Source organism: Eutrigla gurnardus, assembly GCF_963514095.1.
Source record: "Eutrigla gurnardus genome assembly, chromosome: 10".
In the NCBI taxonomy this organism is placed as follows: Eukaryota; Metazoa; Chordata; class Actinopteri; order Perciformes; family Triglidae; genus Eutrigla; species Eutrigla gurnardus.
The window spans coordinates 12968789-12992704 of NC_139924.1; the positions used below are offsets into that span (position 1 = coordinate 12968789).

General features: G+C 41.9%; 2 protein-coding genes across 6 annotated transcripts in view; one reads left to right on the forward strand and one right to left on the reverse strand.

Moving 5' to 3' along the window:
- The window catches only part of ulk2 (unc-51 like autophagy activating kinase 2), a 32581-nt gene extending 23168 nt beyond the window's left edge, over positions 1 to 9413 (reverse strand). The window contains exons 1-3 of the mRNA XM_084018637.1: positions 8286 to 9413; positions 5271 to 5363; positions 5067 to 5108 (exon numbers count right to left, since the gene is read on the reverse strand). Of these exons, the coding sequence (XP_083874763.1) occupies positions 5067 to 5108; positions 5271 to 5363; positions 8286 to 8375 (225 nt within the window). The 5' untranslated portion in view covers positions 8376 to 9413. The remainder of the gene's footprint in view (positions 1 to 5066; positions 5109 to 5270; positions 5364 to 8285) is intronic.
- Positions 9414 to 13267: 3854 nt separating this feature from the next.
- The window catches only part of LOC311019999 (neurofibromin), a 65798-nt gene continuing 55149 nt past the window's right edge, over positions 13268 to 23916 (forward strand). For all 5 annotated transcript variants that reach the window (XM_084019707.1, XM_084019709.1, XM_084019706.1 and 2 more), the window contains exons 1-6: positions 13268 to 13508; positions 17497 to 17640; positions 19310 to 19393; positions 22411 to 22601; positions 23141 to 23247; positions 23512 to 23579. In XM_084019707.1, the coding sequence (XP_083875833.1) occupies positions 13449 to 13508; positions 17497 to 17640; positions 19310 to 19393; positions 22411 to 22601; positions 23141 to 23247; positions 23512 to 23579 (654 nt within the window). In that variant the 5' untranslated portion in view covers positions 13268 to 13448. The remainder of the gene's footprint in view (positions 13509 to 17496; positions 17641 to 19309; positions 19394 to 22410; positions 22602 to 23140; positions 23248 to 23511; positions 23580 to 23916) is intronic.

Sequence of the window (23916 nt, forward strand, 5' to 3'; positions counted from 1 at the left end):
TTTTTCTATTGAACATCATTAAAAACTGATGCTGCATGGAGAAACATTTATTTTATGATTCACTGGCACTTTCGCAATTTGTTGTTGTCTATGTCTCTGTCGTCATAACCTTATCCCACTCATGTAATGGTAGAATCTGCAGGCGGGACAGAAGGACGAAAGGAATGTAAAGTCCCGAGACAGCACGACATACACAAAAACACTGTGGACTGCCAAGAGTCCATGTGAGCCAAATCAGCACTGTGTGCGGTTAGTCGTTCACTTATTGCGTCACACTCCAGCTCCAGGAATGGTTATGCAACAATATGGGGGATGGGATATGACCAAACTGGGGAGGGTGGAGGTGGGGGAGCCTGTGTGTACTGGGGGGGGAGAGAGGTTAAGCACGTGTAGGGAGCCAGCATGCTCTTTTCACACAAGCCACAAGTATAATCTGGGGAATTCTGGGTAAACTGGTGTGGAAGCCTGTGCTTTGATACAACAGCCCTCACGCAGTGACAGAAGACTCTCAGTGAGAGTCGCAAGGAAAACAGTAATTATGTGCTGAGGACAAAAGGTCAGCAGTGTTTTGGTATTTCTGGTGTGTGACTCAGGTAAAGAGAGCAGGATGTGTATTATTTTGCGGGTGTACAGTTTGTGATTACACAGACATGCTGATGTGGCCACTTCCAACGGACACACTTAACACAGTGCAGGAACAGAACGTCCCATGAAAGTGCACTTGCCAGCCGAAATGTTACGACACACAGCAATACTGCACTTTCACATGAAACGCTAGTATGGTTTTCAAAACCTGCTAGGTCGCATATCTCAATTATAGTCCTCAAGAAACTTTTTCTCATGCAAGAGAGAGACGCTGTACTAAAGATCTAGTGAGTTTGCACTACACACCGTGTTGCAACAACAAGGTTTAATTTTTAAATTAAATCAACAAAACACAAAATGATGAAAGAATTCATTTAAACCTCTCTTCTTTTTTTTTTTACTCGAAACCTAGATTCAACCTAATTCTGTTGCAGCAAAACTCCAGTTTTACATGCGATCCAGTATAAACTTTAAACTTACACTTGAGGATGAACTTTTGAGATGGACTGATCAAAATAATCAAGTTCCTCAACCCAATTGAGTTTTATGATTCTGCGGCTCCATGTCTATGATGTTGCTGCTCCTTTCTCTCAAGGTACCGGTTCAGCAAGGAAACTGTTATTGAGCTGAACAGGCAGAACAGACCAACCGTCTCTGTTTTTCCTTACTGTGAATTGTATTTCCTTTGTTTGTTTTTTTACTTTTAGAGAGATAAGAGATGAGTTTTGGATTGTGAAACACTCATTTTAAATCAACTAATTTCAAACCGAATTTTGTATGCGTTTGCCTGCACCGCAGTGAGCAGCAACATTGTTTTCATCTGAGCCTCTGTTCCTGCCAGTTAAATGTCTGGAAAGCAAAGCTCTGTAAAGGAATGTGGACAGACCCCAGGGTGGTTCTTACGTACTGCAGCTTTTCTAGGAAAACTCACTGAGCGCCAAAGATCCAAGAACATGTGCTCGCCTCACACACACACACACACACACACACACACACACACACACACACACACACACACACACACACACACACGGCTGGCCAGAACACAATGTTCGTGAGGAACAACACCAGCTATTGTTGACTCGCATACCAAAACACTTCATAACCCCCCCTGTTGTTATTGTTTGTGAAACACCCTCATCGATACTACACAGACTGTATATAATTGGACGTTGCTGTCGTGACGTCACCCATTGGTTTGTTTCTTGGAAAGTTTGCAACCAGTGAATCAAAAAAATAAAATAAAATAAAAAAATCATCATCTGACTGAACATTGCCAATATTTATGGTCTCAATCTCTAGTTTCAAGTCTTCTTCAATACAGCATGATGTTCATTTAGTAAATTGTGGTCCATTTAGAGTCAAATAGACCACAGGATGCTGTTTGTGATTGACAGGTCACACTACCAACAACACTTAGCTGTAAAGTTGACCTTGAATTATGAAGCTAACTTTGTTAACAACTTCACACCAGAATCCAGATGGATCCAGACCCAGAAAGGGTGCCGCTCTGCTGCTTGTGTTTACCAGATCCACCCGTTGCTCCTCCATAGTCCAAATATGGTCACTTCCTCCACCGGTTGCATATATCCAAGATGGCGTCGGCCAAAATGCAGAATGCGAGGCTTCAAAACTGTATTCCACCAATGAGTGACATGACCATGTCTATGCTTACTTCTTATTTACAGTCTATGATGGTAACAGTGAATCACATGTGTGGTAGGCCACTACTACAACTATAATGATTTAGAAGTTGGGAGAAAGTTTAAATCTGGCCACCTCAGATCACCTCAGATTATCTCTGTTGCCAGTTTCCAAAAATGTAAACAGCAAACCTGGACTGTGTAGCGAGAGAGGAGATATCCATAGAGCTCTGACACAGGACACCTGATTATGACCCTGTTTACTTCACGCTGCTGCAGCTTGCTTAACATTAACCTCTCCACGAAGGAGGACAGGGAGCCACTCAGCTGTGTGCTTATGACGGTCATCAAAGGCAGCATACAAAGCAGCTCCTCCAAACAGCCAGAATAAGAATCTAAAAGCCCTGCAGACTCTCGTCAATGCACTGCCACTCTGAGAGGCAAACAGGCAGCCAAAGTTTTACTGTATTCCTTAAAGCAGGCAGAGGCCATACATAGTAAACATGAAAGTTTTATAAAGTAATGTTTTAAACATTTCAAAAGACTGAAACTTCTTACTTATTTATTATATCATTACTGTGACCTATATTTCTATTTGTCATTAAAGCATTGGAAATGCCTTTTCTAATCAAAAATAAAGGGTTTCATGACCAATCAGTTGCACAAACCAGCTCGGGTTACATTTCCAGTTCTGTTGGGTAAACCTAGTCTTATGGGCCAGAATTCAATTCAAGATAAATATTGATAAATTGTAACATGTGAAACAAGAAACTGGAAAAAGAGAGACAAATATACAAAATGATTGAGGCATTGAAAGAAGAGGAAGAGGGGAACGTTTCCAAAGGGTTACAGAGAGGAAATCTAAACCATTATACAACACAAGGCTGCAGGGGATGGGAAAAAGAGAAGCCAGCTGGTCAGAAGAAGACACAGGGAACAAAAAGACAAAGTGCCTAAAGTGAAGCAAGACTAGCCCAGTGAATGTTACAGGCGACAGAAGCAGACAAACAAAATCAAAAAACAAAGACAGGAACTGCATGAAGAGACCTACTGAACCAACACAGTTGACAACGTGGGCTTTGAGGGACTCAGAATAGGCATCAAAACATAGCAGCAGTATATTAGTGTCTGTCTACTGCCAAAACCTCTTCTTCGTCTGCCTAAAGCATTCAAAGCATTAAAAATAATCAATCTCTCACCTACTAAATACAATATCATCCCAAACATAATACAAATATAACACAACCCTTCCAATATGGATTTTTAACGTATTAAACGAACAAGCTATAACATGTTAAAAAATAATACATTTTGTGCAAGTTGTTTCTTTTCAACTGCTAATGCTAATCGCTAGCATGCTGGGAGTATGGTGGGGTAAGTGCTGGTAAAGGGTCTGTTATTGTGACACAAAATAGCATAACATTCAAGCCTCTGTGAATTAGCAATTAGCATTAGTCATTCACAGGCTAATTAAAAGGGAAATGGCTACTCTTCACAATACAGTCTGTAGAGTCAAGAGACATTCTGTTTATAGGAGGGGGAAGGGAGAGAGAGAGGGAAGGGAGGGGAGGTTAGTTGTTGATAAAAGCTGCCTCAATATACACCACTTGCCTCCAGATCAGCCAATAGCAAAATTAAATTGCATTAGCCAGGATTCACCCAGAAAAGGGCAGCTGCTTTGTGTATTCATAAATACTTCGCACTAAAATGTAAAGATTAAATTCCAAGATGGCGACCATAACTACACCATAACTACATTCACTTCTTATATACCGTCTATGCTAAACTAATAAACATTGGTTTTGGAAAAGGTAGTTTGGGGCTTTAGTTTCTCTTTAAGGTTATGGATTTTCATTTTTTTATTTAACAGCACTCAATCAAAGAAAAAAATCAGTGGATTTTGTTCACTGTTAAAATCAAGAAGCAGTTCTTAAAATCAAAAATATACTATCTGTGTTTTTTAGCATCGTCACTGAGGGAAGCTACGATCAGCTACCTTACCCTAACCCTAGCCTGCTGAGCTATGACTGTGCTCCTCGACTGCCAACGTCTGGAAGAGGTTATTACATTAGCTCGACTAATGGAGGGATGAGGAGATGGTTGGAGGAGGGAAAGGGTGGATGGACTGATCAGCAGGGTCCCTGCGGGAGGGTTATGCAAACACAGGAAGAACCACTACAACGTGGGAAGTGCTTCATCATCACATCATATGTCCTTAAAGGAAGTACGCTCAAATGTAAGGTGCATTCGGTCCCAAAGCCTCATAGTTAGGGCTGTAGTAGAAGCTGAGCTCAGAATTACTTCACAGAGGCTAAACAGCACAATCCAAACCACTGGACTAATGGATTTTGCCACACTGCAATAGTCTGACCCTGAATCAGCATTAACCTGAAGGACTAGCCAATAGAAACATTGATCCTCTTGATTTGTGGATCTGGATTCATTTGACTAGATTCCAGTTTTTGCCAACACTGGCTCCATAGATAGTGGAACAGATGAGGTCTGAGAGGTACTTGCTTGTCTGCCAGAGCAAACAGCCCTTCGATGTACATACATACTGAAATGAGCCTGCATTTATACAGCGCCTTTCTAGTCCTCCCACCACTCAAAGTGCTTTACTCTACATGTCAACATTCATGTCACCTTTCACACACATTCATACACTGATGGCAGAGGCTGCATGCATTGTACCACCTAACAATTCACACACACCAATGGCAAAGCCAAGGATCAGACCACTGACATTCCGATAAGTGGATGACCTCTACCTCTAAGCCACTGAATACTGAATTCTCCATTAAGCTTATATCCATTTGATGCAGAAGAAAATAAACTTACCTGGACATCATACAGTGCCACAATGTTTTCATGCTGCAGTTCCTGATTAAAAACAGAAACAGAAAAACAAGATGCATTAGCAGGAATATTCACTAAGCTACAGCAGTTCATGGAATGACTTTCAGTGTTATTTCTTATGAGGGTAGTCAAGACTCATTTCTGTCCAATATGCAGACTCAAAGCCAATTAAGTGTTAATGCTCACCTTCAGGATTTTGATTTCCTTGCCAAGAAGGATCTGGGACTTGGACAGGTTCTTCTTATTAATGCTTTTGATGGCCACCTCCCAATCTGTCTTCTGCAGAACACAGAGAGCGAGATGGAGAGGAAAAAACAGATTAAAACAACTTGAAGATCATTCAGATCAACCAAATAATTTCAGTGCTATTTCTCAAATACAGTATAATTGCAGTGTTGCAGCCAGCCATGCATTTCTTCTTAAAGGGGACATATCATGCTCATTGTCAGGTTCATACTTGTATTTGTGCTTTCTACTATAACATGTTTACATGCCTTAATGTTAAAAAAACAACAACATTATTTTACTCATTCCGTCTGTCTGTATTTATCTGAAACGCTCTGTTTCAGTGCCTGTCTCTCTAAGTCCCCCTTGAAAAAGTCCACTGGACTGATTGGCTTGCGAGGACAATATGGCAGTAATGATCAGTTGAATCGAGGGCTGGACCAAATGCGTTTGTGAAAATGGATTTGAAAGACTGAACGCCAACAAAAATGGATTGAAGCAGAATATTTCATTAGATAAAAATACATTGTGAATTTTGGAAATTTACATTTTTTCCCCCCATACATTTTGACTGCATCGCTCGCTTTGCGTGCATTTGTGTGTGTTTGAGTGGAGTGAGAGAAGAATTGACAAGAAGCATGGAGGAAACTCTAGCCATCCCTCTAACACCAGGTCACTTGGCTTTCTGACTGCTCGGCCAGCCTATTACTATGAATGACACGCTGACTGACGAGGCACTCGGATGACAGCTACAACGGGAGCCAGGCAACCTACTTACACTAAAAGCTAAGTGAGACTGGGCCGAGATAATGTTTCCACATGAGCTCCTGGAGCGGGTATTTAAAGACTCTTGGAGCTCACGTGAGCTAAAAGGTTGTCAGGACATGTGCTGCACACCCAACCAAGGACACACATATATATATATATATAAGGGGAAAAACACACAGAGAGTATGCACACATTCAATAAACGGTCAGTGGAAGCTGAGGAAGAAATGCGATGAATAAAAAGACTTTCCAAATGAATCTAGGTTAAAAGGAGATGTTCTTGTTCTGTGGGTGTGCTCCGCCTAAAGCCTGGCATTGAATCTAGCACACAAGGGAGTGACATGAGTCTGTGTGTGTGTGTGTGTGTGCGTGTGTGTAACACACTGCCAACTGAATTGCATCCATACCCAGCTCACTGACAGCCTCCCCCAGCCAAGTGTGACTGAGCTGCAGACTCTGCTGCCATAGAAAACAAATGTGACCCTGCTGGCCCATCATGTAATGCTGGAGGGTGAGGAGGCAAGGGGGAGAGACGTTTCATCAAACTAAAGTAATGGCTCGGTAGTACACTACAGGATGGAGAGTAAAGCAGTGCAGACTAAGCATTTGTCCACTGCACAGAGTCATGCTGCAGAGACGGAAGCATGCATTCATTTTCAAGAATAATGCATGATCTCATTTATGAAACACGGCCGATTACAGAGGTGTGAGCAACAAAGAGATTAAGGTCAGCAACGCTGCAACTAGAAGTTGGCCGAAGGGGCTGTGATAGCGGAAAAATGAGACCGAGAAAAGTGATATGAAACCAAAGGAGGATCAAAATAAGGATGGAATGATATAGAATTATATTGCGGAAAAAGCCACTCACAACAAATGGAACCTGGTAAATTTTCATTATCGGGATAATCGTAAATATCGTTGTGAAAAATAGAGCTTGATTTAATTTGCATTTGCATGAAACAAACAATTCAAGTGATAAATTATTAGATTTTTATTCAAATTAAAATGAACAAAATGTCAGCATTAGTTGTCCTAATTATGTATTATAAGTTGCTTAGAGCTAGACATTAAACAGGTTATACTTCCCTCTAATATGTATATATTTGTGAAAACATCTCCTACAAAACATAATAATAACTTCACTGAATATAAATGTCTTTTTTCTGCATTTGTTTTTTGTTAAATCAGTGTACAAAAACACAATTGCAACTGCATTTAGCTGGTTGTCCTGTATCATCCCTGGTGATCCTTTGAATAATTGCTTGACATTACAGTGTAACAGGAGCCCATACGTAACATCCAACACTGCCTAAGCAATGAAGCAATCCATCACGTCTGTTGCAGGCAGGTGGCTCTAACCTTCCAGTTCGCCCTGAGGTGGAAATAATCCTATAAATAGGCTGAATGACATGCAGATAATAAGACTTAAACATTAAATACACCGATCACATGCTGGGACAATTTTAAGAGGACAGGAAAGCATGTGAGCAGTGGACAGACGTGCTGCTGGACAGACGTGCTGCTAGACGCACAGCGTCCAGTCATGACTGGGTGATTGTTCGCAGGGCTACATTCAGCTCCGTTCCCAGGTTGTGAGCTAGTTGTCGCTCCAGCAGGGAGCATTGGGATGCTTTAATGTGGCTTTCATTGAGTAATTCAGGACCATCTATTTCACACCAGTAGCAACGGGGGCAACATGATGTCATCCCCTGCATCTCTGCCTCACATACACAAACAAACCACCCTTGCCTGTGTCCTTGTCTGATAGAAACCAACAACCAAGTAGGATATGATAAGCATCGTGTTTATAAGGCAATAGTGCTTCACTGGGAACCTTGTGCAGCTCTTACATAAGGTTGGATTGTATCCTTAAAAAGGCAAAAGGAAAAACACTGCACCGCATCCTCCCTCCTGCCTCAGTACGTCAGCAAGTCATTCAGTGCTGCCTGACTCATCCCTTTCATGAATGAACCGGGCGCCATAAATACACTCGGACACCTAACTTCAGGGTGATGAACACTGAGATCATGTCTCAACATAACTGCACAGAACATCAGACTGGATCGACATGTTTGGTCGCATGCAATATGACCACGCCAGAGAAAAAGTGATTCTGCACTGCTACACACCGACCCAGATTGTCTAATGATCTGTAATCCTGCAAAGAGAGGAGGGGAAGACAAACTACACATGGACTGTATTTATTTACCTTCCTGTGTCTTCCTTTGAACACCACAGCAAAGGCTCCATGTCCAACCAGGTCTTTTCTGCTGTACTCAAAATCTCCCACGGTCTCCATTGTGGTGGGCTGGTGGTCCAGCCGACGCTGGGCACCGGTGGTACGCCTCAAAACGTTGCTCTCCTCTCAAGAGGATAACCCGAGGGCAGATTGTGCTCTCAGTCCTGTTTATGCCGCTTCTTGCACTGCGGATTTACTTCATGACAGGCTGCTCTGATGAGCCTTATTGCATAAATAAAAGATGCAGTCGGGACATGATGCATTCACATGCCTTCTAAATTGCTCGGGATGTTTGTAATATCACGCAGAACAGACGGCTCTGAGCATGGCTCACAGCAATTCGGAGCTAAACTGTGCCCGTGCCAGCTGTCCCTCTTTGACCCCGTTGGATAGCTGCGACCCAGCTTTACATTACTCTCCAAGGTGGCCGACTAACACACTGCGTGTCCCCAGTCTCCTGACCTGCTCGGAGGGACAGTCTACATGATGCCAGCCCCGCTAGACATGAGCAGGCACAGACTGGAGGCAGCTGCAGACAGCGAGCTATCTGTTAGCCCGACAGTGACATAACCCTGTGGCAACACCTAGCGTCATAGCTGCCGTAGTAGCAAATGCGTGAATGATAAATTTGACGATACGTAATAATGTAAATCTGCTTCTAGACGAGTTGTAGCATCATATAAAAGCAAGCTAACATCGGCGAGCCCGTCCACGGCGGATGAGCAAGCTTAATGATGGAGCACAGATGTCAACACAGAGCTGTTGTTTATCTGAAGGTTGAGTCCTTTACGATCCGTCTTCCTCGACAACACGTCCGAGTCCATTAGAGGCATCCTCTCCCGTCGAAAATCCCTGACGTTTCCCCGGTGAGCGTTAATTTCATCCGTGTGACACAGAAAAAACACTTGGTTGTCCGCTCCGTCGTCAAGCCTTTCAGAGCAGCTAACGGTAATGTTAGCACTGGAAGTAGCCGTCGCCTTTTCGGTTGTGTTCGCTTCCACGTTAGGCGACTTTATGCTAGCCTTTTAATAATAACTGCCGTTTTTTAAATCACTGTACAGCTCTGTCATGTCAAGACAGAAGGAAGGTCCGTTCGCTCGCGGTGGTTTACACAATACTGGAGCTGGTACGGCGTCCGTGCATTATATACGATCCTTCCGCGGAGGCCAGTTTTAGACATGTCCTTCCGCTGCGAAGGTTAGTCCGTCAGTTTTAAAATGATTAGTCTGGGATTAAAGACAAACGCATTGAAGGAAAACGTTTTGGACTATATGAGCTAATCAAACTGTCTATATTGCAGCAACCACATTATTTTCATACATAGCATTTTGGACGGATGTGTGCAAAGTGTTCTCTATAAACGTGTGGGGACTCCCACATTGCTACCAACATTACCAGATATATCGTTAATATTTTTAAAGATATGACATGTCATACATACAACAGATGTATTGGTCAAAATAGCTTTAAAAATGTAAAAGCACACAGGCTGTTTACATAATAGAATATTGGGTCTGTTTAGATTTGACCCCCTCTGGTGGCTGAAAACACAACTACTATAGTACAGGAGCAGAATATTTCTTCAAGCAACCTGCAATTTTACCACAACCTGAACACATAACAGGCTTCATAAATATACAGGCCACCAAGGTTATTTACGACCTGACGTCGCCAGCCCCCCGCGACCATTAACAGGGTAAGCGGTCAACGATGGATGGATAGTTATAGAATATGTGATTAAAAAATAATTCATATACAAGTGATGAAAAATAATCTAATTAGTGTTGGTGCAATGTCAATGTGACTTAATCTTAACAATGCAAGGCAAAAAAAATGCAAGAGATGTTAGTAGGGATAATACAATACAGGGCGAACAGAGCTTTAGGGGTGCTGAGCACCCAATGATCCCCCCCAAAAATCCCTTTTTTGTAAACAAAAAACTGTACATTTTAACGTTATTTTGGACTATCATTCCCACATTTGTGAATGAAGATCAGACCTTTTGGGGTAGTGGAAATCACTGTGACTGGAAATGTTAGTTTAATGCTGAGCCAAAAAAGCCATCACTTGGTTTTACAAAGTACTACAAATTGTATTAAATTGTTAATATATTAAGTTTAAAGTAAACCATAAGTAGGCTATACAAGTCCGTGTTTGACAAGCTTTTTTGACCGTTTAAGCGTGTCAAACACGGACTTGCGTTTAAAAAAACAACATGACTGTTATTTTTATATTGCATTTATCTATGCAGATATCTAATATTCTGTATATCACAAAAGATCTCAAATCGATTAATAATAAAATAACAGCCCAACAACTTTCATCTACAATGTGTTGCCAAAGTTTTAACTATAGCACTAAAAATAAGAACAGTACATGCATGTGGATTTTGAATGGTGAGTGCATGGAAAGACTTTCTACCGGAGGCGACGTAGAATTCTCTAACAAATACATGCTTCTGAACCAGGCTGCAACCTCCATTTCTGAAAAGTGAAGCCAATTCTCAAGTGCCTTAAACTTGCCTCTACTTCTGTGGACACCTGAAATGTTCATGAATTTGACAGTGTGACAGGGGAGTGATGATATATACACATCAACATAAAAAAAATCCTTTCCTTTATTTGTCAATAATCTAACCCTAATCAACAGTACATATACTACAATTATTCATATGAAACAAAGAAGCCACTACTACAAACATAACAGGTGAATTCACTTCTGATGGTCCCACCAGCCCACCAATGCACTTACTTACCCAACCAAATGAAAAAAGGATTTTCTTTACACATTTCTTATTATTTACTTCAGAGCTGCATTGGTGGTTCAAATCTGGGTTCGGGTCAGCCTTCTGCAGTTGGCCTGTTCTCCCTGTGTTAGTGTGGGTTCTCTCTGGCGTCCTCCCACAGTCCAATGACATCCAGCATAGATTGACTGATGACTCCATAGGTGTGAATGTGAGCATGAATGGTTGTCTGCCTTTGCCCGACGTCACCTGGGATCGGCCTAAGAGCCTAAGAGACAGCCACATAGAGATGTGCCAGCTCACCTTGGCTACCATAAAGAATGCTACATGTGGTATGTTTACAAAATGGGATGTCTGTGATGATGGTGTTGAACAGCGAGGTGAATTTCACAAACAGGGTCCTTGCGTATGTCCCTGCTGCATCAAGGTGCTGCAGGATGTAGTGCACACCCGTTGACTCATCCACAGACCTTTCTGCCTGGCAATGCAGGTGGTCCAGCAGGGGTCCTGTGGCTCAACTAGTCTCTCAAAGGATTTGATGAGCACAGATATCAGGGCGATGGGCCTCTCGTCATTTAATGCTGTGATAGAGAGTTTCTTGGGGACCAGAGTGGAACATTTAAAACAGGAGGGGACTTCATATAGCTCCAGTGAAGACTTTTAGGGTGCACTCACACTAGACAATCTGTACCTTGCCCAGGCAGGATTGAGCCTAAAGTCCGGATTGTTTGACTAGTGTGAGTGCTCCGCACGGTTCTCAAGCACGGTACACTCGTCGGCCCCGGCACGGTTGGAAGAGGTGTATTTCCTCATGGTATGGTTCATGCACGAGCACATGCATGGGTGTGCAACGTGGACATGATGTAGGCTATGATTGATAGGCCGCCCCACTCATTATCGCTCAGTGTTCAATTCAGATTGGCCCCCGCCATCGAGTCGATTTCTGACTGAAAAAACTGGTGATGACTATAGATTCTGAGCTTGGGCATGCTTCAGGCTCGTGGTGTGACAGGTACCGGAGCAAAATTGTACCAGAACACAAGGCAATGCTCCATCCTTTTACGATAAAAATGCCGCTCTGTGCTCTGTCCAAAATCGGCTTCACTCATGTTGCTCGCCAGCTCAGGGTTATGCCTTCATCTCCGCCACCCACCTTTGTTGCTGCCCTCCAGTTGGCTCCCCAGAGTGGGTTCCGCCTTTGATAGGAGCATCCAGGTCACCCCCCCAGAGCCCAGAATCACATTATCCTGGCTAAATAAAGCTTATAATAATAATAAAAATAATAATAATAATAATAATAATAATAATAGTTGTTTGTTTTTTTCACCTATCTTTGTTCAGCCTTGTTGTCCTTTTTTTGGCTGTATGTCTATTTCTATCTCTGTTTCTACTGGAACTGTGTATACAATTTAGATAATAATAAGAAAACTGTCATTGGTCAGATTCCACTTTTTTTTAAATGCTCTGATGATGCAATTGGATGTATATTTGGAATACAATTCGTCCTAATTCAGAAAATCTGATTCTGAAAATGTAAAGGTGTGATGAGACCCTTTTTGTGTCCAAATCACCTTTAAATACTGATACATTCTAGACATAACACTTGTGGGTGATTGTTATTGATAGTGTTAAGTCTACAGATTGTGTAAATTTGTTTTTGTCAAGACATTTGGAAGGACTAGAAATTGTTAATGAAAACAATACAATCCATTCTTAGTACTGAAAACATTCTGATAGGCCTGATCGTGTTGACGCATGCGCGCCACATGATCCGACAATATAACAGAATTGTCTACATCATGAGCGGAAGTGTAGGATATCTTACTTCAAAATAAAAGAAAAAGAATTTCACGGGGAAAACTGCCGCAGATGGTTGAGCAGAACATATATTCACAGTAACATGTGGGGTTGTAGCTGTATCTGCGGAGGTTGTAACGTCCATTTCACAGTTTCAGTGACCTTAAATACAGATGCAAGACTGTATTTACACTTTTAACAGAAGCAGAGGCATTTCTAGTTTATGTTTTAAGACTCAATATGACCTTCCAACTGTTTCTTCCCTTACTTTGTCTTTGCATTTATATATTTTTATTTCGAAAAACATTTCGACAACAATCGTTACTTTGAAGATTGTGACAGGAAGTGGTCTTTTTCGTTCAAGCTTGCTTGACCCTGGTCTCCAACACCTCCCATCAATTTCTCTGAAGAAGACTTCCGGTGGTGTGTCATGGCGGTGGCATGGTGAAGGCTACAGAAAGGGAAAAATACTCGCCCCTTTCGTCCTTTCCCATCGATTCAGGACAGATTTTCATTCATAAATAAGCCTGTCAGCTCCGGTCTCATACCTTGGATTTAGCAAGCACAGCGTCGCGGTGTCCCTCCGCCCGGCCATGGCGGCTCACAAACCAGTGGAGTGGGTCCAGGCCGTGATTACTAGATTTGATGAGCAGGTAAGATGGGTTGATTCAGTGGCTGGGTGTAGCAAGCTCCGGTCGTCTTGAGGCCGCACCACTCCGGCAAAAGTTACATTTACACAGACGAGATCCTGTTTACTAGCACATTAAAGGAGCGTTTTCCCGTTAGGAACAGTTCCTCGACTGATACGTGGTCTGTTTTGCTCGTCCAAGCTGCACAACACTGAAGATGATGTCTTTCTAGCTAGCGCCGTCTCCACGATCAATTAGCAGATGTGTCCCGCATTTGTCCTGGACTCTGTACGGGCCTAACCCGGTCAATTGCGAAAAAATACTCAACAAAACAATATGCTAGGGACATTTGTACGTGCACGCAAACGTCTGTGTACCAGTTAAAGTTCCTCAGCTAACGTTTCTTTTCTTGCCAGCTAGGTAGCTAACGTTAGCAGGCCTAGCTATCTAATGTAAACAAATGAGATGTGACTGGGTTAACTCGCTGTGTTCGTATGAGCAAATGAAGTAAGTGGCATGTGAGGAAACGCAGTTAGTGAGGGTGAATGCTGCTCTCCCTGCTAGCTAATATCCCAACAGCCACCGTCAGGTAGTTTAGTCGATATGACGTGTGAATCAACTGCTAAACAGCTTTTATTTTCCACATGGAATATCGATATACAATTAATATTGATAATTATTTTAACTTGCTCATATTGATATTATTCACATATACTAGCCCAGCTATATCAGCACGGTTTGTTAGAATGGACATTCACATTAATGTAGCCTGAGTAAACTTTACAAATTAATTAATCATCCATACTGTCCACAATGTTGGAACGCACATTGCTATCCCAAGACAAGTGACAACTTACCTAAACTATTAATATTGCAGATACAAATTAAACCTTTTAGTCACAATTGCCTATTCAAGCCACTAGATGGTTATGAGTTTTTTTCCTGGTGTGGTAATCGGTACAGTCAACTGGATTGGATGATGTAGATTGTAATTCAAACAATTCAGTTTGTCAGGTGCATGATGCAACATTTATGACAGGTCTTTATGGTGTTGGTCAGTCTGTCTGCTTGAATGACAAACCCAATTTACTGCAATAAAACAGATTGAAGTTAGATGAACCAAGTAAAAACTGTATGGTTTTAGATTGACATGTTAACAAACTGTATAATTTGCAGTTTGAGTGGGCTGGTGGCCAGCGGCAGTGCTAGCTCTAATATTCCTCAAGCCTTATTCCCCATCGCTTCAGACAGGCTAGTTAGCTAGCTATCTGTCTCCAGAGCTGCATCCATTCTGGGCTTTGAGGGTATCACTGTATACCAGGGTATTTAGAAACATAACAGTAGGATTATCAATACCATCATAAACACAGGCGTGGCGCCTCCTTTATTGATGTGATGTGTTGTAGTGACCAGCAGATGCCACCAGAGGTCGTCTCGATAGTGTAAGCTTGTTGAGCTCAGAAAGATGGAAACTCAGTGTTTCCATCTTTTGTTGCCTTGATAAGCTTATAGTTTATAGTAGGGATGTCAGTTTTGGATAATATTGCTTTTGGAAAATTGAGTTGACATACAGGCACTTTCCTTTTACCTCAGTGCTCCTTTGACCCAATGAACTTTGCTGCTGCAACGGTTATAGCCATCCAGTTTTCATGTTTTGTGTTATCATATTATTTTATTTCCTGTTGGCTTTGCTGAAGTTCACATTTTGCCACATCTTATGAGGTTATGGTTGCAGCCACCCATATACCACTGGTATTTGCTCAAAAAATTTGATTGGTAGTCTCCCTAAAGGCCGATCAGATGAGGCAACAATTCTGATTTGAAATGTCTTTAATAATCGTTTATCCGCTTTCAAGCATTCACTTTAATCCGCTCTTGAGAGCGACACTACAAGGAGCTCTGTGACGTGGAGTCAGGTTTGCATGCAATGGTGTCACAGAGCTCGCAGACGCCGTAGTGTGCCCAGCTTGCATTTCCTGCATACACACCGGACATGTCACTTGTTGAGCATGTTTGGGATGCTCTGGATCGGCATATACAACAGCGTCTTCCACTTCCTGCAAATATCTAGCAACTTCGCACAGCCATTGCAGAGTGGCCCAACAGTCCACAGACCACAATCAACAACCTGATCAACTCTCTGTGAAGGAGATGTGTTGCACTGTGTGATGCAAATGGGGCCTTTTTTTCATGTTGTCCAATCAGCATCTTGATATGCCACACCTGTCAGGTGGATGGATTATCTCGACAACGGGGGGGTGCTCACTAACATGGACACATTTTGAGAGAAATAGGTGTATGTAGATAAAGTCTAAGTTCTTTGATTTCAGTTCATGAAAAATGGGAGAAAAAACAAAACTGTTGCATTTATATTTTGTTCAGTGCAATTTCTGTCAAACTTAAAGGTTCCTTTTTAGTGAGATATGAAGATATGACACCTTTTTGTTATTATTATATTATTTATGTTCTCTCTGAAGTTGAACATCACACAAACACTGTAGAACATTATAAAAATGAATTTCAAATAAATACAATGGCTATATATGATGAACTAAAATCTTAGGAACACAAGCAAATGGACAACTAAATTCTAGATACAAAATAAAAATGACCTCACTGTACCCTTTTTAATTTAAAAATTGCTGGGAAACAAACCCATAAATAAATAGACAAAAACATTCTGTATATCCTCAAGCAGCTTTCAAACGTAAACGAAGGAGAACATAAATCACTGTGTCTCTTGTTTTTTACCGTAAAGCATGCCGCTGGAGAATGACGACGCTATGGTCTGTTGTTGTTGCCCAGCTATTACACTGGTGGATCTAGAGGTCTTCAACTGGGGGTCCATGACCCATAGGGGTCCGAAGATTTACTGCAGTCCCCGAAATGATTTGATATACAACATATAATAAGCAAATAAAAATCTTCCTATTTATTCAATGTTATGAGGTGAAATTGTGATGTAGAAATGCCAATGTAGAACTAAAATATTTTCTATAAATATATGAATCAACAGTTATTATTTTAATGGCGTAGCATTGTAAACCTACATCATTACAAAGTACTTTTATACCTACTGCACTATAAGCTGCACTACACATTATTATTATTGACCTGTTTAATTAACAACACAATTTTATACGATATGTAATTGGGGTCCCTCCACCATGTCACTATAGGCCTAGGGGTCCTTGGCCTGAAAAACGTTGAAGACCTCTGATCTAGAGGACCAGTGTTTCTGGTTTGGGACTGTTAAATCCTGCATTGTGCAGCTCTAGAGGACGGCACTGCTTCAGATGGTAAACAGATTGGTGGTGTTATTGGTGATTGGTGTGCTTTCCACACAGTCTGCAGTGCTACTACTCGGCATCTTGTCAGACTATAAATATCCAAAATATCTCCAAACTAGACGTGTCTTTTCAACAATGACCTCGTCTTTGGAGCATCAGGCCTTGTTCTCATATTTTCTGTCAAAACACGGAAGGAATTAGTTCTATGGACCACGTCTTACATTTCTATTTAGGAAAAGAGTTGTTATTGCGATAATTATCGCTATCGTTTTAATGCCCAGCCCTAATCTGGAGCATGTGTTTATAGTGATACTTGTTACCTGAAGTGGATGGATGTAGATAGGTTTCTAATACATTACATTTCTACCAAATGTGGAGCTAATATTTGCAGAGTAATTAACGTTCCAGCACATCAATACTTCTGTGACACGCTTACTACTGAAGGTTTACTGAATGCAGGGTTTCCGCTACGTTCCACGGCCGCTGCTGCATAAATGATTGCCACCACTGCTTCAGAATTTTAGGAAATGAAGTCGCAATTCCACGAGTCTGCGAGGGCTTTTATATTGAGAATCTACTGCCAGGTTTCGCTAAGACGTATATTCATGTGTTTATATACAATATGCCCATATTGAGGGAATTATGAATTGACTCCACTGTAACGTATTGGCATGGGTGAACAGTGTGTTATCATCACCATCCTCTCTTCTCTTTTCTTTCAGCTTCCCATTAAAGTTGGACACCAGAACACCCACACCAAAGTAAGCACAGAGCACAACAAGGAATGTCTGATCAACATCTCCAAGTACAAGTTCTCCCTTGTCATCAGTGGCCTCACCACCATCCTCAAAAATGTCAACAACATGGTGAGTGGGGTTCTTTCTCTTCTGTTTCAGGAGAACAGTGGACAGCTTCTATATGTTTATCACTTTTGAAAGACTTTTTAGTTGTCAGTTGTCTAATCATTCCTCTTCTTAATACTCGTAGTGAAGGAATAATTGGACACCCAAAATATTCTGCAGTGTGCTGCAGCAAAATGCACAAAAACACATGGACAGACAGACACGCGGTCACACACACACACACACACACACACACACACACACACACACGAATGAATGAATGAACGGAAGGACGGACGGATACGCGCGCATAGACAGAGAGACGCGCACACAGACGCAAACAAGCAGGGACAGAGAAATACACACAGACGGACAGACAGACAGGGACGCACGCACACACACACATGGATGGATGCAAACACACACACGCACATGGACGGACACATGCGACAATCTCATGATCTTCCTGGTGGAGATAACCATATTAGACAAATGCAGGAAGGACAACTGGCAAAACAATCAACAAATGTGTGGATCTGCAAATGAATTGGCTTGTAATAGTGCTGCCCCATCTAAAGCACGAGTAGATTAAAAATGTAAACTTTATTTTGAAATTACTTGAACTTGAGTTCTGCATTTAACCCATCCTCGGATTTAAGATTAGCAAAGTGTTCAAGGGGCAACTTGGGATCAAACTGCCAACCTCGTCATGACAGGACTACTCGCTGTACTCCCAGAGCCACAACCTTACATGTGTGTGTTTCTTATAGAATAGAGTACAAGAATATAATATCTACTTTATCATCCCCTTAGAGAAGTTATGGCCTGCTGTGTGACAACTTAAACCTTATTCTTTCACCTCTAGCAGTGTGAAACAGACTGTGGAGTGAATGAAAAATGTAAAATCATAATTTTAAGCATGTACATTAGCAGATTTAATAATGTATATCAATAATATGTAGCCGTAAGTAACCCTCTACTCCTGCATCCCAATGTGTGTTTGACTTTTCTGTTAGTATCTCTGCGATAAAACAACACAAAAATGTGGAATCTGTAGACTCTTGCCTTCCTATTTCCTTCCCTAACGAGAGCATACGTCACTCACACAGCCAACTGGAAGGGAGACAGCATAGTTTCTTAATTGGTGGCTTCATTTCAACCAAAAGACACTCAGTCGCTCTCAGAGTGAATTAAAGAGCCGACTAGAAAGCAGACAAACGAGTATTGAACATTTTTAAATCATCTGATCCGCTCTTCCGAAAAAAGCTCAAGACCCCCCCTCCCCCCCCAAAAAATGCACTATGTTCTTACGTATCACTTTGATCATAGCACTGTTGTACTCAAGGTATCCTTGTTGAACAGCTACTACTTAACTCAGATGAGGACATAACACTTGTTTCTACGTTAAAATTTTCCCACACAAAACATGAAAACTGGAAATAAAAAATCAAAATCATTGAAGCTTTGACATTCCATTGTGCCCATATGCAGTAGTCACATTGCAGGATCCCCAATACTCCTAATCTGCCCAGTGCAAATCTATACATACAATGTGTTTATGAATAAATTCTTTCATCTAGCCTCTTAATTTTGCTCTCAAAGTGCACTAGAAGCAGAAAAGTCGAACCTTGGGTGTTTCCTGATGCTGTGTTCTTCTGTCTTAATGACTGAATTTGTTTCACTGTGTTCTTAGCGGATATTTGGAGAAGCTTCTGAGAAGAACCTCTACCTCTCCCAGCTCATCATCCTGGACACCCTGGAAAAGTGCCTCGCTGGGGTGAGTCTTCCCTTCTGAACATCCTGTTTGGAAAAAAAATTAAACAATTTACAAAAACGAAATAGATTTAAAAAATGATCGATCCACACCTTCACGACAAGCCTTTGTGTATGGAGCAGGCGGTGACCTCCCATCCTTGCGCATTACTATGAAATAGGGTTGCACGGTATACCGGTACTAATTTGGTACCGGGGTACTGAGGCATTTAAAACGGTACTATATTGCATTTGGACGGGACCGGTACTTGCAGCGCCGCCGGCAGCGCCCGCAACAGCGCGGCGAACTCGCCGCGTGACGTCACCGCGTTGTAACTACAGCTGAGAGGACGAGGAGCGAGCCGCAGCTTGGAGAGATAAAAGGAAAAAGCAAGCAAGCCGGAGGAAACCGCTAGCAAGTTAGCGAGCAGCGTGGACGGTAGCAACAAACAGAGCAGGAGGAAAGCTTGGAGAGAGAGAGAGAGAGAGAGAGAGAGAGAGAGAGAGAGAGAGAGAGAGAGAGAGAGAGAGAGAGAGAGAGAGAGAGAGAGAGAGAGAGAGAGAGAGAGAGAGAGAGAGAGAGAGAGAGAGAGAGAGAGAGAGAGAGAGAGAGAGAGAGAGAGAGAGAGAGAGAGAGAGATGCACGGAGAGGAGAATGGCTGCTGCCACCGTCACCACGCCGCAACTTGCGGACAAACCAGCGCCGCGAAGTGCGATATGGCCGTACTTTAGCTTAAAACAAATGCGCAAAGCGAGGCAGTTAACGCGATGCACCACTGTGTAAACGGTGTTTAATAAACATGCATGGCCAACGGCGGAAACACCTCCGACTAGCCGAACACTTAAAGGACCAGCCCCCAGACCTGCACACTGAACTCAGGGAACGACATGTCATTTACTCAGGAAAAAAAGCCACATTCAGTGCTAAAAGCAAGCGCCACCGCCCTTCACTCTTAACAAAAGTAGCTCTGGAAACAAAAAAATAGAGCTGGTTTGTTTATATTATATTTTATATTATATTATTGTATTTATATTTTAACATTTTTTAAATTGTGTGCATTAGAAAAGCTTGTCTTTGTGGTATTTTATTTTATTTGCTGATTAATATGTTATTGTTCTAAGATTTTCTATTAAAATAAAGTCAGTAATAACAGTTTTTGCGTTCACTTTTTTATTTGAAAAAGTATCGAAAAGAACCGAAAAGTACCGAAACACATGTTGGTACCGGTACCGGTACCAAAATGTTGGTATCGTGACAACACTACTATGAAATCAAACTGAGAAATGATTCAGTGTCTCTGCCACTGTGTTTGTTTTCACCCAGACACACACCTCTGTTAATGCACTTATCCTCTATTAATCACACTCTCTTCATGTCTGGGAGGTTCTTCGGTGAACCAGCAGGTCCGGATAACATTTGCAGGCTTTTGGTGGGAGGCTGTAATCTGGTGGGAACTGCTCTCAGCTTCCTGTACAGGTTTTTATCATTAATGTTCGTAGTTGTAAGGAAGCCAAGTACTTTTATGAGGTTTGTCATTAAGTTGAAGTAAGGCTGTACCTGCAAGGTATCTTCCAAAGTCACTTATGTTCAGCTGCCATTATTGGAGCTTGGAGATATGGAATAGGGTAAAGGAGTAGGATGGCCATTGTCATTTTGAGGTCTGTTATGCTGCACAGAAGTAGCATGGTCATTCGCAAACTCAACTCATGACTCTGACTCCATGAACATATTCATCTTTATAGATGCTAGATAATATGAGGTGATGAGGGAAGCAGACTGGTTTGGTCTGGAAAGAAGGATTTGAATGAAATGTTGCAGTGAGATTTTTAGTTGAGGTTCTGTATTTGCTGGCACATTAGCCTTTTCTAGCTATAGGTTAACATCCTCTTCAGGAGCACATCCTTGATGACGCTCTGCCATGGCACAGACTGGCGGTGTATTTCTGTTTAAACCAGGCGGCAACCCCCACTTCTGAAATGTGAAGCCAAGGCCGATGTGCCTAAACTTGCATTCTCTTTACTGTCCATTCGGGGGCGACTCTTCTAGTTGCAAAAAGAAGTCTGATTGTATAGAAGTCTAAGAAAATGATCCTACTTCTCACTTAATGTATTACCTCAGTAAATATTGTAAACATGTGTTTATGGTCTTAATCTCTAGTTTCAAGTCTTCTTCAATACAGCATGATGATCATTTAGTAAATTATGATCCATTTAGAGCCACAGACCATAAAGCAGGGAATGCTTTAGGGCGGGACTACCTTGTGATTGACAGGTCGCTATCACAGAGTCAATAACGTGGCGTCGCTACCGTGGCTACCAATGCAATTAGCTACTAAAGGCCTTTTTACACAGACGATGAGGCCGTAATTGCACCGCTAATAAAGCTTTATTTACTTTGCGGCGTAACGCCGCACCTGTGTTTGTGGAACGAGTGAGACGTCACACGGCCAGCGAGAGTGCCGCTGCCCGTGTGATGTGTTAAATGAGCGTCGGAAATCCAATTAGCTCGAGCGCCTACAAACAACTATGAAAGGTGAACTTCTGCTCGTCTCGCATATTTACACAACTGCAACTGAAGTTGCTGTGCATCATAAACATGTCGATGCGTACAATGGTGGTCTCATTTGAGCAACTACCAGCTTTTCATCTAATTCGGATCTACGCTTTGAGCTCGTTAAATTCGCCGTCGGCATGTCGCCCTGGTAACGTATCTTCACCATCTCACGTTGACGGGGCTGAAAAAAGGAGCGATACTCCCGCAGCAAAAAAGCAGTGTAAAAGGGGCTATAGATTACTTCAACATTTAGTTGTAAAGTTGACCTTTAATCATGAAGCTGACTTTGTTAACCGCGTCACACCTGAAAACAGATGGAGTCAGATGCATTAAGGTTGCTGCAGCGGGTGTTTCGGTTAGAAAAAGTAACCTGTTCTTTTGGGGTGCTGACCCATAGGTCTCCCAGTTTCAACATGATGGATCACATCAATGAAACAGACTAAAGCCTTTTCTTAACTGTCTTCCTCCTCTCTGTCCTCCAACATCAGCAATCCAAGGACTGCTTGCGTCTGGATGAGACGATGCTGGTCAAACAGCTGCTGCCGGAGATCTGCTATTTCATCCATACGTACCGCGAGGGCCACCAGCACGCCGCTGAGCTCCGGGCCTCAGCTTCAGCCGTCCTCTTCTCTCTGAGCTGCAACAACTTCAATGCTGTCTTCAGCCGCATATCCACCAGGTAGCTCACTTACCCAATTTGATTTTGATTTTGTTCGTAGCTGTTTGCAGCTTTAATTCGATATCGTTCTTTATGGACTTTTACCGGAATCATATCATGATGTTATGATCTCATCAAGTTAGCTTTCTGCAAATGTATGTCATCCAGTTCAATACACTTGAATTGAACACTTTTGAAATATTTTCATTTTGATATTTGATATACTTTATTTTAATGCATTTCAATATCACGATAATGTTTTCATCCTCGTGGAAGAACATCTTGATGTGGGCTAAAACATTGAGAGTTCATTTCATGATCTCTCTGGCTGCATTCAAGGCAGCAGGATTCATGTGTGTTTTGCTGTTTTTGGGCCTAAAACCCTATTAGGGCAGTTTTTTTGCCACTATGTAATGCTTGCTCCTGATGTTGTGACTTTGAAAATGTATTAACTCTGAAAATCATGAGCGTATTCTAGTCCTGCTCAATGTGTTAAGTGTCCTGAGCTAACTTCTGTTGTGATATGACACTATAAATAAAATTGAATTGAATTTCCTCAGGCTCCAGGAGCTGACAGTGTGCTCCGAGGACAATGTGGATGTTCATGACATAGAGCTAATGCAGTACATCAATGTGGACTGCTCCAAGCTGAAGAGGCTGCTACAAGGTTAGTTGAATATAGTATGTTGTCATTCACTTTGGATGTAACTGTTTTATTTCTGAGAGCTGGTCTTGAGTGTAGGCCACTGAGAATCCTTAGAGATTGTAGCAAAGCATGTGTACTTCTGTAAGTAAGTTCTTCTGAAGTTGGTTCTTCTGTAAAGGTTTCAAAGAAGTCCGGATGTGTGCGGAAGCCAGAAATGATCAAGAAATTGAGATAGAGGTTGAGCCAATGCTTTCGATGCATGTGTTGATTCTGTTTTTCTTGCAGAAACTGTGATGAAGTTTAGAGCTCTCAAGAAGCCCGCCCAGCTAGCAGTCATCAACAGTTTAGAGAAGGTACGTCTATCATTCCTTTTCTCTCCCGAAATATAAGACGGTCCTGAAAAGTGAAGCCAAAGCTGAAGTGTCTTAAACTTGCATTCTCTCTACTGGCCACCAGGAGGTGACAACTCTGGTTGTAAAAAGAAGTCAGATTGCATGGAAGTCAATGAGAAAATACCGCTACTTCTCACTTGATTTATTTTTTCAGTAAACATGGGTTTATGGTCTCAATCTCTAGTTTCAAGTCTTCTTCAATGCAGAATGAAGTTTGTGCATGCAAACGTCACACTCAACACTGTGCTTTTCATCAACAACAATACAGTATATACATTTCCATCCCTTTTCAGCTGTA